Here is a 12,412-nt window from a genome sequence, read left to right as displayed (position 1 = left end):
ACAACAGTCTCAATGAAAATATACTAAATAGATGCAATACTTTCTGTAATACAGAAAGCTGCATGTTAAGTCTAGCATGGAATGGTTGCTTCATTTCAAAACAATCTGAATTTAGAATTTATTTGCAAAAAAGCAAAATTAAAGTACCTGAGATAGATTTATGGTTGCAGTATAATAAAAAAGCCAAGAAATACTTGTCATAAAATAAATTTCTCCATCAGTATTTTATGGAGCTTTTTTTTTTTTTAAGAGTGAAGATATGGTTTTAGAAATACTGATAATTTTTTATTTAATACTATACAAGTCACTAATCACTTTTTCACAGATCGTTGATTTTTTTGACTCTTTAGTTACAAATAGCTCATTATTATTTCTTTTAAAATATATGTTTCTGTATCAGCAGTATTATAATTATTCTTTTGCCCTAATGTTACAGAATGTCATATGTATATGGAGAATGAAAAGAATGCATGGTTATAATATTGCTGCTGACTTCAGTGACACAATGAATATATCTAAAATTAAGCTGATGTATCAGACTCTATATTGAAAAGACAGATTTATGGAAACTCCCCTGCTTGTGTAATAATGCTCATGCTAAAAGACTCTTAGGATAGAGCAATGCAAATAAAAATCTGTATTTCTGTTCTACTCAGACTAACAGAAAAGTGGATGCTCAGGTCGCAGCTCACCATTTGGCCTATGGGCAAGAACACTAAATGCATGTTTGGTACAAATAAAGCCAAACATTTTCTTTTGTGGCTTCCTAATTCCAGCTATGCAGTATTCAATATCATTCAGTAGCACTGGGCTAAAAACTATTACTGAATGTAAGGGGAAGAGGTGCTTAAGCTTGGGAAGTTTTTAAATGCACCTAAGGGTCTCATAAAATGTTTGTCAAATCACTCTTAGTGGGAATTTTGTAGGTACATTTATTGATATGGAAATAAGACTTTGAACTAAGGCACGTTCATCCTATGACATATCAGTTCAAACTTGTTGCCAAGTCATGAAGAATTGGATATTAGTTTTGTTTGGGTTTATTGTTTTAAAGCATGCCACCGTTATAGTTTTGCATGTAACTTAGGCCTTTAGGGAATAATGAAAATTAATAGCTTCTTAAGTCTCAGACTTTTTTCGGAAAGTAGAAACTTGGGTTGCTGCTGAATAACTTTAATTTGTAGCTCAGTCCATGCTAGACTTTTTATTCTTCCTTATACCTCTATTTCCTTTGATTCTGGTACTAGAAACTACCCATTATTCATGTTTTTCTTCATCTCTGTTCTCACTTTCTCTTACGCTGCTTCCTCTGTGTTCCTAACTCTGTAAATTCTGGATGTGCAGACAAGTCATGGTTGTCCAAAACGCCAGGTAGAGTCCACTATCTTCCAACTTGATTCTTTCATTTTCTGTATGCATGAATGAGACAGTGAGCCTGTGCATTGAACTACAGAGTTCTCTTGAGTTCTGATGGCATGAAACTGTGGTATGGTTTTGGTTTTCATTTACTAATTAGGTCATTTCAGGAACTGGAAACAAGTAGTTAATGCTCCTTAGTGCAGTGTTATTCTGAGACCAAACTCTGCAAGAAGCTCAATGTCTTTTGAAGTCTGGAAGAATTTAGTTCAGAGATATCTAAAACCTCATCCTCACTCACTGAAAGTTGAAAAACAACTAACTGTGAACCTGTATGAAGATTTTAAATGGTGTTACTGCCAAGAGAAACAGGTTCTTTTTGGTAAAGAAATGGAATATTTTTCTCTATTTATCTTGAACATTAAAGCCAGGTATAATTCTAGATAATTGCTCAGATAGATTAATTAAATCTGCTTGACCACATAAGTGGTTATTTGTGGTAAACAAACTTAAATTATTGAAATTAGGAGTGCTTTATTTGTCCTGGAAACATAAGCTCACTTCTCAAGATATGCTAATGTCAGCCCAGACTAAGCACATAAATATTCCAACCCCAATTTTAAATTTGTTTAAAAGTAATACTCTGACTAAACAAGTGAGCAGATTAATTTCAATAAACAGATTTCTATAATCTGTCTCTTTTTAAATTACTGAAATTATTTAAAGAATATGTTAAAATCACACATTTCATTTGTGTATTCATTACACTTTTTAACATGGTTATTCTATTATGCTTTTTTCATCATACTTAATAAATTTTATTATATGTTAATAAATTATAATTAAGGAATCAGAGAGAAAAAAATAAAAAAAAAGAAATATGCCATTTGTATCTTTCCACACAGTAATACTCTTTGAATTTCAAATGCAAATTATTTCATGATCAGTGACATACCAGTGACTAATTTAATGAATGCATTTTATGAAAGCATCTTCATCTATTAATCTGTTAATTGTTGCTCTGTTAATTGTTGTGGGGAAGGTGCATCAGGGGTATGAATGTAATGTGTTTGCCAGATCCTTCCCTTCAGAAGCGTAGAAACCTTCACCTCCATCCAGCTTAGCCTGGTTCTGCACCTCCCTGGAAGAAGTCAAGGTCTCCTGCCTCCCTCTGCAATAGACACAGACATAGACTATATGGGGGTGGGCTCAGCTCACCCTTTATAGATCCAAATATTCCATGGACTTCACTGGAAATATTTCAGAGCTGCCATGTTAACAGCAATTTCATCTTTTGCAAGCTCTGGAACTCAACACTGCATGAATCACCTTCTCACATACTTCAAGAAAGAATCAGAAACTTTGAAAAGGTGATGAAGTCCTACTACTGCAAAAGGAGATCCAAGAAAGGAAAGGGAATGTTGGTGTCATTTTCTTGGCTGAGTGCGCAAAGGATTCTTTTCCACTTTCTTCAAGAAATGAAAGTAAATCAGTTCCCTAAAACCAGCAGGTCATGGGACATCTAAACAGGATGTTCTAGGCAGGGGATGCTTTTCTCATACCAGAGAGTGGGAAAAGAAAGCTACTGAGGTGCTTTAGAATTTTAACTGCATTACTTAATACTGTTTGCCAAAGAAATCTCATTTCTAAATGGATTCAGATTTTGTATTTCAACTTTCTTTCCAATATATGCAAAGAAATAGTTTTGTGTAAGTTTCATTTTCATATGCTCTTAGTCCCCCTAGATTTTAAATCACCCTTGCCATGCCATGCTATGGCTGACAGAACTCCCTGAACTCTGGAGAGCTGCTGCTTTCTTCTTGTAAGCAGAGGTGAACAGATACTGTTTAACCAGTCCCAAAACCTCTCACATTTTTCAATAAACTGAAAGACAGTGGATAGCAAGATGTCCAAGAAAATATGTGGAAATACATAGAATGACTAGAGAAAAAAAATGAGAGGAAAACTAGCTGCAAATCCCTTTCACATCAAGATATCAGGCTAGGCAGCTTGGATAGAGCCATCTCATTTCAGAGAATAAAGCCACCCTGCAAACCAGATTAATTAGATGGGACCACTGCACAGCAGAATTGAGTTTATAGAGTGAAACTGCTGGTGCTGAAGTCCCCACATCAACATATGTGTGCCAGTAATGCACATGTATCTTTCACATGACCATAAATCAGAACTGTTCCTGGTACCAGATATGGTGCATCAGTGACTGACTGATTAAATGTGTTCCTGAGTGATCCTTCTCAGTTAATCTCATATGAAAGGAATTAGTACATTAGATCTGGGACCATGCCACAATATGAACTAAAACAGTTAAATCAAAAGTTATTGTAGGAGAACCAAAAAAGACTCTAATATGACATATACAAGTTATGTTGTGCCATTTTGTCTTAGTGCTGGAGAACAGTCCAGGGAGCATTTTGTTTAGTAATAGATGTAGCTAGTGTATACTTTCAGCTTGACAAAAACAGTTTCTTTACCTTAAATCTTGTGGGTTTTTCAAAGTATTAAAAGATTCTCATGTTCTCCTACCCAGGTTTTTTAGTTTTCCATTAAAATTTATGTTAAATTAAAATTGGAATGAAAGCAAATCTAACATCAAAGCTCACAGAGCTAGATGAGTCCATATTCTGTTTAAGATTAGTGTATTGCTTTCTCAAAACTCAGGAAATGTAAAGTACAATATAAAGCATTAGTGAATTATTTTTAAAACAGATTATGCAGCCAAACCTTTGTTCTTGGCTATTGACATGAGGAAAAAAGTGATCCTGATGCACTTTTGTGTTTCTTTCCAGTACAGCTAGAGGTATAGGCAGAGAACATGATCAATAAGAAATTAGTTCTTCAATCATTAACAGGATATTAGTTACTTTATGGCATTCATTAAATGTGTTTGTGAGATGGGATTCCTGTAATTAGAGATTGCAACCTATAAATATAATGAATTTGTGCTACTTTAAAGTGCTAATGGGATGGTCGTGGAAAAGAAATCAATGCATTATCACCTCAATTTAGAATCAGAGCCCAATATCTACAATGAGAGGACAAAGTCCTATGTGCATATGCTGACTGATGCTTTATCTTGAAATGGTTTAAGGCAGAGCAAGCCTGCTGAAGAGTCAGGAGATGTTTTAAAAGACCATCTCATAAAAGCATACCAAAGAAAACATCCCAAAGGCTCTCATTGTCCTCTCGTAACCCTGAATTGCTGCAGAAACGAAAGATGCAGCTCTTTTCTTTTTCTGGTTTTTGGTTTATGGGTGTTTTGGGCTTCTTCTGTATTAGAGCTGAAAGAAACAAAAGATCACTAATGTAATGTTTTGTTCCTTTGTTCAAATGCAGCGCTGAGTACAAGCGGAGAACCAAGTACATACAGAAAAGCCTGAATCCTGAGTGGAATCAGACAGTCATTTACAAAAATATCTCCGTGGAGCAGGTGCGTGACTGGTGCTGCTCTTCTGTGCTATTTGCTGCTTTATTCTCTGCATGGTCTGCAGTGCTCACTGTGAAGGGAGCAGTGCTACTGGCAATTCTCTGAAACCCTGTAAAATCTTACCAGATTTAGAATTTGAGATTCTTTCTTTGCCTCTTATAGAGCGTCCTATGGAAATCCTATTTTCTTGCCCTTCTGCTCATTAACATGGCAATTTGTGGGGATTACACTCATAAGTACAGATATAAGAAATTAAATAAATAAATTTAAATGATAATGGAATACATTAATAAGGTAATAAATTAAGACATAAGTTTCTGAAGTAGATGCAGAAATCATAGTCACTCTGTTCCAACAGCCATGCAAGCTAACACAAACCACAATGTCTACCATTTTTATTTTAAAAATATGTATAAAATGTAGATATACATTTTTAGATTTATCACTAATTCCATGAATCACATGAAAAAACTTAGAAGATATTTGATTTCCTTGTCATAGAAAGATTTAACTCACATCTGGGAAGGATGTCTGCAGTCTTCTCTGTTTCTTAGTGGCTTCCTAACTCCAGCTGTGCTTCTGAAGCAGTGTGAAGCAATTGAGTCCTCTACTCCTCCATCTCTTCTCATAAAGAACTTTTAACCAATTTGAAAAAAGATATAATTGGCAAAATAATGATCAGTTCATTTTTTTAGAATTATGAAGTATGTTTTATAGATTACTGGATTTTAATGCAGTCCTGAATATTTCTGCCTTTCTTTCTGTTTTGTTCTTGATACTTTCAACTTCACTTTACACTGCCATTTTATCTTTCAGTACTTGTAAAAAAGCCCAGAATAACCAGGCTCTTGAGTGAATAGATTTCCCAATGCTTTTAATATTCTTCTCCATCACAACCCCAAGACCTCAATACAATCTTCCCAATTTAGAATTTGGGTTTTCTTTCTTCTTGTCCAGCGAGAGGAACATAGATTAAAACACTCATTTTTGCATGGAACAAAACCCTTCCCTCAGAGGGAATTGCCTTGCTGCTCATGTAATCTACACATGTAGATTTAGTAGCAGTAGCTCAGATTTCCTTCAGATGTGTCCTGTTGCAGGTAGTGGTTTATGGGATTTTCTTACTGCCTCATGCAGGCTTTTATAAATGGTAGCTATTTGACAATTAAACCACACTGATGTTTTCCTAGCTGCAATATAAACGCTAAGTTTTCTTCAATTGGCAAAAGGGTTTGGTAAGTCTTTGCAATGTTTCCAAACTCAGCTTTTCATTTAAGAAAGATTCTTATGTTTTCTTAATTTGCTTGGGGGCTGTGCTGTGACATTTCACAGAGCTGTTATTAAGAGTGATAGAGTATTGTAAATTCAGTGGCTGTTTGGTGCTTTTCAAACAGATAATGATATTAATTTAGGATTTCCCAGACACTAATTTTTATGACAAGAAAAAATCTTGTGTCTTTAATGTCAGTTTTCAGACCATTATTTGATTAAATATGCCTTTAGCTTGCATGTTGAATACTTTACATTTTTGCTTCCTATTTGCAAATCCTTTCCTTTTGCCTTCCTCTGAGACTTTTATGTGTTTATGTTTTTAAATGTGCAAACTTCATTTTAGAACCACGTCTTTTATATTCAAGCATCTTGTCACACAGAACTGTGTGCAGAGAGCACTGTTTGCTTCCATATCTTTCCATGATTTGTATTTACTGCTAAGTAGACAAACCATGCTGAGACACCAGTGTGTGTGACTTTTCTCCTACAAAATTCCATGCCCTGGCTTAGAGAACCTACAGTGAAGCACATTTCTAAATCACAAATAACTCAATGCTGATGATGAGTGTCCTCTACAGTCTGAAGAACTCTCACCATGTAAGAGACCATCATTTGCACTCATAACTCTCACAAATCTGTATTTCAAAATAGTTACAGATAGAAATAGAAATACAAGCCAATAATTGCATTAGTCTGAGCATGAGAGTTCTGTTCACCAAACAAGTAAAACTGCATCACACATTGTTACACGGAGTTAGCAGTCCAATTCAAACATAAATTCATTAATTTTTATAAACAGCATTTCTTCAAAGAAATATATCCTTTCCCCCATGCTTTTTTCTCTCCATCAAAGCATGCATTGCTTGCAGACAGCAAATAAGCATTATTAAATATTTCCTAATATAGTTCTTTTAACGTCACTGTCTAGACTTTAGCTGGTTGTACAATTTTTTATTTTCCTTTTCTCTTTCATAAAATAGTTGAAATTAAAGTGAAAATAATTATGGGAAACAGATCACTCTTTGAAATGAAACAGACTTTTTCAAGGTCAGAATGATTAGTTTTATCACATATATAGCAAATTTTGCTTTGACAGTTGCAGAAAAAATAAACTGTGAATATTTAGTAATTTAAGGGGTTTGTTAAGTAATAAAGTAGAAATAATTAAAATTTGAGAGGAAGGCTGAGTACAATTTTACAAATGTTGTGCAATAATTGCTAACTCAAGTCTAATATCTACTCAGAGCAAGAAAGAAAGCATTAGAATAATTTAAGGAGAAGATGATAAAAGATGTAAGTTCTGTTGCTGGTGACACTATTGGTATGCTGTATGACCACACTGTAAGGTGTGGCTTTCTTTGCCTCAATTTCTTACTTGCCAGAAAGCAAATAAAAGCATTTACTTATATGAAATAATTCCACAAAGCAAATAGTTTTGGTGTCACTTATATCTGTAATTTGAAGGTAATATATTTAGAAAGAGTAATATTTTCAAAATCTGAGGGATGTGGAAGCTTATGTCTTATTTCCAAAAGTAAGAAAATCTTTTTTATGAATCAGTAAGGTATTGCTATTTAAATCTTACTTAATATCTAGGACAAAAGAAAGTAAGTTCCTAAGTGACCTATAAAAAGCCTTTTTGTACTCCCATGTACCAAAGTACATAAATACAGAGAACAATAAAATGTTAAATATGAATGTAAGAAAAAGAACTGTAATGGATTACCTAATACATTAATTTCTACTCATGAAACATCCTGACTGAAATTACAGTATTTTGTATTATTTCTGAAGTAAATATAGTAGTACGCTTTTAACATAGAGGAAAGAACAAGCTGCATTGAAATTATTTCTTTCCTAAGGCAAATCCTAGTATGAAATTTTCAAGGAATATGTGTTGAATATTTTAATTAGTGCATATTTAGCTACACAGGCAGACACTATCCATAACATCCAGACATTTACAATGAGGAACAAGCCCTTCTGTACCTGTGGGGTTGGTTATGCCTTCCAAAAGAGACAATATTTTTCACATTGACTATTTCTGCAAATTCATTCATTTTCTTTAAAATATGGCTGTCCTTAGACAGCCTAAAGCTAACTGGAGTTCACATGCAGTAATGTGCTTCTAGGTGGATTTCTATTTATTTTATTTTATTACTGCTTTTTTTTCCACTATGCTAAGACTGAAATTGTTTGGTAGCACTTTTCTTCAGAGTATGTTTGGGGCTCAGATGACATTCCCAATATCTGGAAACTGTTCTTTCTTTTTTGTGGCACTCATTTTCCTGTTGTACATTGCCCATTGCAGAAAGCCATGGTCAGACAGAAAGAGGGTTCAGTATTGCTGTCTGTCAAATTCCTGATGAGCATCAGAACTTCAGGATTCACATCCTAAAACTGATTGATGAAAGGCAGAGCCCTTATGCAGTGAGGCAGAACTGGGATGGTGAAATGGCTGCTTTTAAAACCAGAAGCCATTTAGTGCTCTTTGCCCCCATGGTGGCACACAGATACATCTTCAGAGAAGCACATTTTCCCCTGCTTTGAAACTCGTTTCATGCACTCTGCCTCACAAAGGTCTTTCCATGGTTTTTCATTGTCATAATATTTTATAAAAGCTTTATTAAACTAAAAGGCTTAAAATAGATTTTGCAAAGTATAGAGTGTTGCGGTGTGTTGCAATATCCTGTTTTACCTTCTCCCTTCCCCCTCGCCCCTCGCTGAGTGTGCCCTGTCAATCAGGCTAACATACCAGCAAGGCGTCGTGTGATAGGTGTCCCTAGTCCCTTGAGACCCTGCCCCTTCACCTGGTTGGTGGCTCACCTGTCCCCTCCCCTTCCCCTGCCCTGAGCTTAAAATGTGAATGAGACCATGCGGCCTCCATTCTGTTAGCAGCAGTGGCCCGGTGCAGACATCTCTGTACCCATGGAATAAACATCTGGCAACCTTCTAGCAGAATCCACTCCCTTTCTCTCCACCATCGCCAGAAGCTCTCTCTCCTGAGGTAAACGGAGTCCTGACAAGCCTGGACTTGCCCCGCTGCACTCTCCAGCAGCCAAGGTATCTCTGGGGTAAAACACCGCAGTGCTGCCTTTGGCCCAGCAGCGAAGGTCAGAACTGGCCCAGGCACCATCTAACTGGTTATATTGGGATTCATATTCCAATAATAGAGTACTGTAAGTTTTCATCACAATTTTATTATCACATTATTGCAAAGAAGCTGGCAAAAGTATGGCTCCAGTCACTTGAAAATCTTTTCTTTTTTCCCCTTTCTGCCTAAATTTCTTAAAACCCTAGGGGATTTCCCCCCATTTCCTGCATCTATGCATTTTTCTCTCTGTCCTTGCACAGTCATCAAGAAGAAATCTCCTCTCAAAATAGCAACAACTGTGACAATATATTTCTGAAAAGTATTTGTGCTATCTCTTTTAAATGGTAAAATACATATATACTTAATATAACACCTGGCAGAAAATTGTATCATCCAAGAAGCCAAAAGCATCATGGACCCATGGGTGCTCAGCTCACTTTTTCAGGTTATTTTTCATGTTGCAGTTTCAATACTGTCTTGGAACAGCAAAGAAAAGTTATTTTATTCAGTCAAGGAAATCAGCTTTAGAAATATTAGATAAGAAATTTTCAAAAAATAATCTTTTTGTTCATTCGTGCAGGATATTTTTTAAATCAATGCTTAAGAAGAATATGGCTTAATTATGTAAGAATAAAACAAAAAGATTAAAGAATTGCTCTCAATTTTTTTTTTAAAATCTTAGGTTTTAAGTCATGCTGTTGTGTGCTTAAAGAGTACATTGTTGATGTTAGAAATAGTTTAATTCCCCTTTGTGTGGGTTTTCCAGGATGTGCTGATTTAAATTTTCTTTTCATAGACATTGGCTTTGCATAGTTGTGCATTTCTCCAAAGCTGGCTGGGAGCAGATGATATTCTGAATACATAATGATGAGATTAAATTATCACTTAAAGGCAATTGCAGGTTGCTAGGAACTGTTTTAGTCTGGATGAAGAGAAGGGGCAATGGGGGGAAATTGATGATTGTAATGACACCAATGTTGTGGGTTCCATCCTGGGTGTACAGACCATCAACTTCAGAGTTGCACTCAATGATCCTTGTGAGTCACTCCCATATTCTGGGGTGCTGTAAATAGCCAAGAGTGCTTTCATTGCAAGTATATGCAATGTGTACAATGACTGGTATAGTTTATCATTTTGAGCAATGACTTGATCCTTTGCTGTCCCTCTGTGACCAGCAGCCAATTAACAGAGCAGTGAGTGACAGGTTGCTTCTGTTAGGATGATAACCTCAACTATCACATAAGAATTCATCTGAATTCTTTAATTCAAGTATGTGAAGAGCCCTCTTTTCCTCACTAATGCTTCCATTCTTCATTTGTGACTTCTCAGCCTGACTTTGCAGACACCCTACAATCGGCAGGATTTTCTTTCAAGCCACATGAATTTATTACTGCCTTTGCAGCCGCCTTACAGCCTTTTGCCCTAGCACACAAAATCAGTAATCAATCCTGCCCCTACATGTCCTCAGAGACCCCTGGAAAAATGCTCAGGTCAGTCCTTACAATAAGGTCAACAGCTTTGGTCAACAGTTTCACTGTCTTGCGCTCTCTTGTCATATAAAGATCACTTGTTTCTTACTGTGTCCTAAAGAGTGCTTGACACAGCTACCATGCCTAACAAGGTCTGCAGATAATGGCTTTTGACAGCTGCCATTAATACCCAACAGTACAACTTGTCTGCATGCCTGGATCACTTACAGACTCTCACTGACTTCACTGAATTCTGCAGGCATTAAAGCCTGCTCTTCACAGATGAGGTTATGTAAATAAAGTGTTTGATATCATACATTTGAAATTCACACTCAAACGCACTTCAGGCAGATTTCTGCGTTCAGACAGATCTGGTGATGGGAAAAGCTGAAGGAACAAAAAATGGGGCCTTAAAAATCAGTTTGACTCTTGTAGTGTACATAAATTCTGTCCAAAACAACTTGTGGGAATTCCTAAAATAGGGCCAAGCCCATCTGGCTTGATGACAAATAATAGTGCCAAATTATTTTTCTCAGAACAAGGTTGATGAAATGGTGAAAATTACCATGAAAATGCCTTATCCTATGAAAAAGGACACGTAGAGGAAATAATTTGTAGAAACCGCCAGAAAGACTTGATCTGAAGTTTATGAATTTAATTATCCTTTTCCTTGAATTGCAGCTGAAAAAGAAAACACTGGAAGTGACTGTGTGGGATTATGATAGATTTTCCTCAAATGACTTCCTCGGTGAAGTGAGTATCTTATTTCTTCCTCTCTGCTAGTAATAACTGCAGGCTGTTATGTGGAGACTGTTCTCTTTCAAGGTATGGTACACGTGTTAAGTAAAACTGTTTTTTACATCCCAGTTTTACTGTTCTTAACAAATGGTCATGATTTCTTTAATTTAGACATGAAAGATAAATCCCTTTTATCTTGATTAACTGGGGGCAAGCTAATTTAGGACCCAAAAAACTGTTAATTTGCTGAAAATTAATACTTTCTTTGAGTGTGAGATAGCAAAAACATTCAAAGTGACTCCAGGGGAAATTCTTTTTATGACTGAAAGCTGCCTGACTTGATTTTACCGTAACATAGGAAGGTTGAGGAGGTATTAGTCTTTGTAAATGATTAAAGGTTTAAATTCTGCCATCAAACCATATTTTAACACATGCACAAGTATCTTCAAGTATGAGCAATTTAGTCTTGCTGATCAGTCTCATTTTTTAACATTCTGAAAAAGTAATATCATTAGTAAAGTATGAATGAAGGCAAAATATAATCTTATAATTAATAATAAATGAGTGCTCATGGGAAAAAGGATTTCTCTTTAAAAAACAAATAAACAAGCATATGCACATATAATACGGAATTACCAGCAATAAATATGAAATAAAAATAATTAAAGATGTAATTACAAATAAAGATTATTATTAGAAACAGAAGCACAGGAAAATTGATCTCTCATGCAGAGTAACTGAGAGTATCTGGGCTCATTCTACATTTGAATTCTGCAAAAAAACCACAGAGTTCAGCTCCAGTTCCCCTTTGTGTAACTACCAAACTGAGCAATCAGTGTCACTGTTTGAACAATTACTAAAATAAATTTATAGGAAGCTGCTACATGATTACTTATTTCCTGCATCCTGTGTCCATATTCTTGTTGAGTTCAGCATGTTTTTCCAAATGTAGGGCTTTACTGAACATTTACATCCTTGGTTTTTTATGACATTTTGAAAAGGGGTGCTCCTGCAACTGCTTCTACATGAATATTTAAA

The 12,412-nt window shown here is 35.6% G+C and overlaps 1 protein-coding gene across 5 annotated transcripts in view; it reads left to right on the top strand.

Moving 5' to 3' along the window:
- PCLO (piccolo presynaptic cytomatrix protein) overlaps positions 1 to 12,412 on the top strand; it is a 326,044-nt gene that overhangs the window by 249,499 nt on the left and 64,133 nt on the right. For all 5 annotated transcript variants that reach the window (XM_064702961.1, XM_064702964.1, XM_064702962.1 and 2 more), the window contains exons 16-18: positions 1,345 to 1,371; positions 4,711 to 4,804; positions 11,318 to 11,389. In XM_064702961.1, coding sequence (XP_064559031.1) covers positions 1,345 to 1,371; positions 4,711 to 4,804; positions 11,318 to 11,389 — 193 coding nt within the window. The remainder of the gene's footprint in view (positions 1 to 1,344; positions 1,372 to 4,710; positions 4,805 to 11,317; positions 11,390 to 12,412) is intronic.

This window comes from Zonotrichia leucophrys, chromosome 1A (assembly GCF_028769735.1).
Source record: "Zonotrichia leucophrys gambelii isolate GWCS_2022_RI chromosome 1A, RI_Zleu_2.0, whole genome shotgun sequence".
Classification (NCBI taxonomy): domain Eukaryota; kingdom Metazoa; phylum Chordata; class Aves; order Passeriformes; family Passerellidae; genus Zonotrichia; species Zonotrichia leucophrys.
The sequence above is the reverse complement of the archived record's forward strand: the minus strand, read 5'-3'. Positions and strand labels throughout refer to the sequence as shown.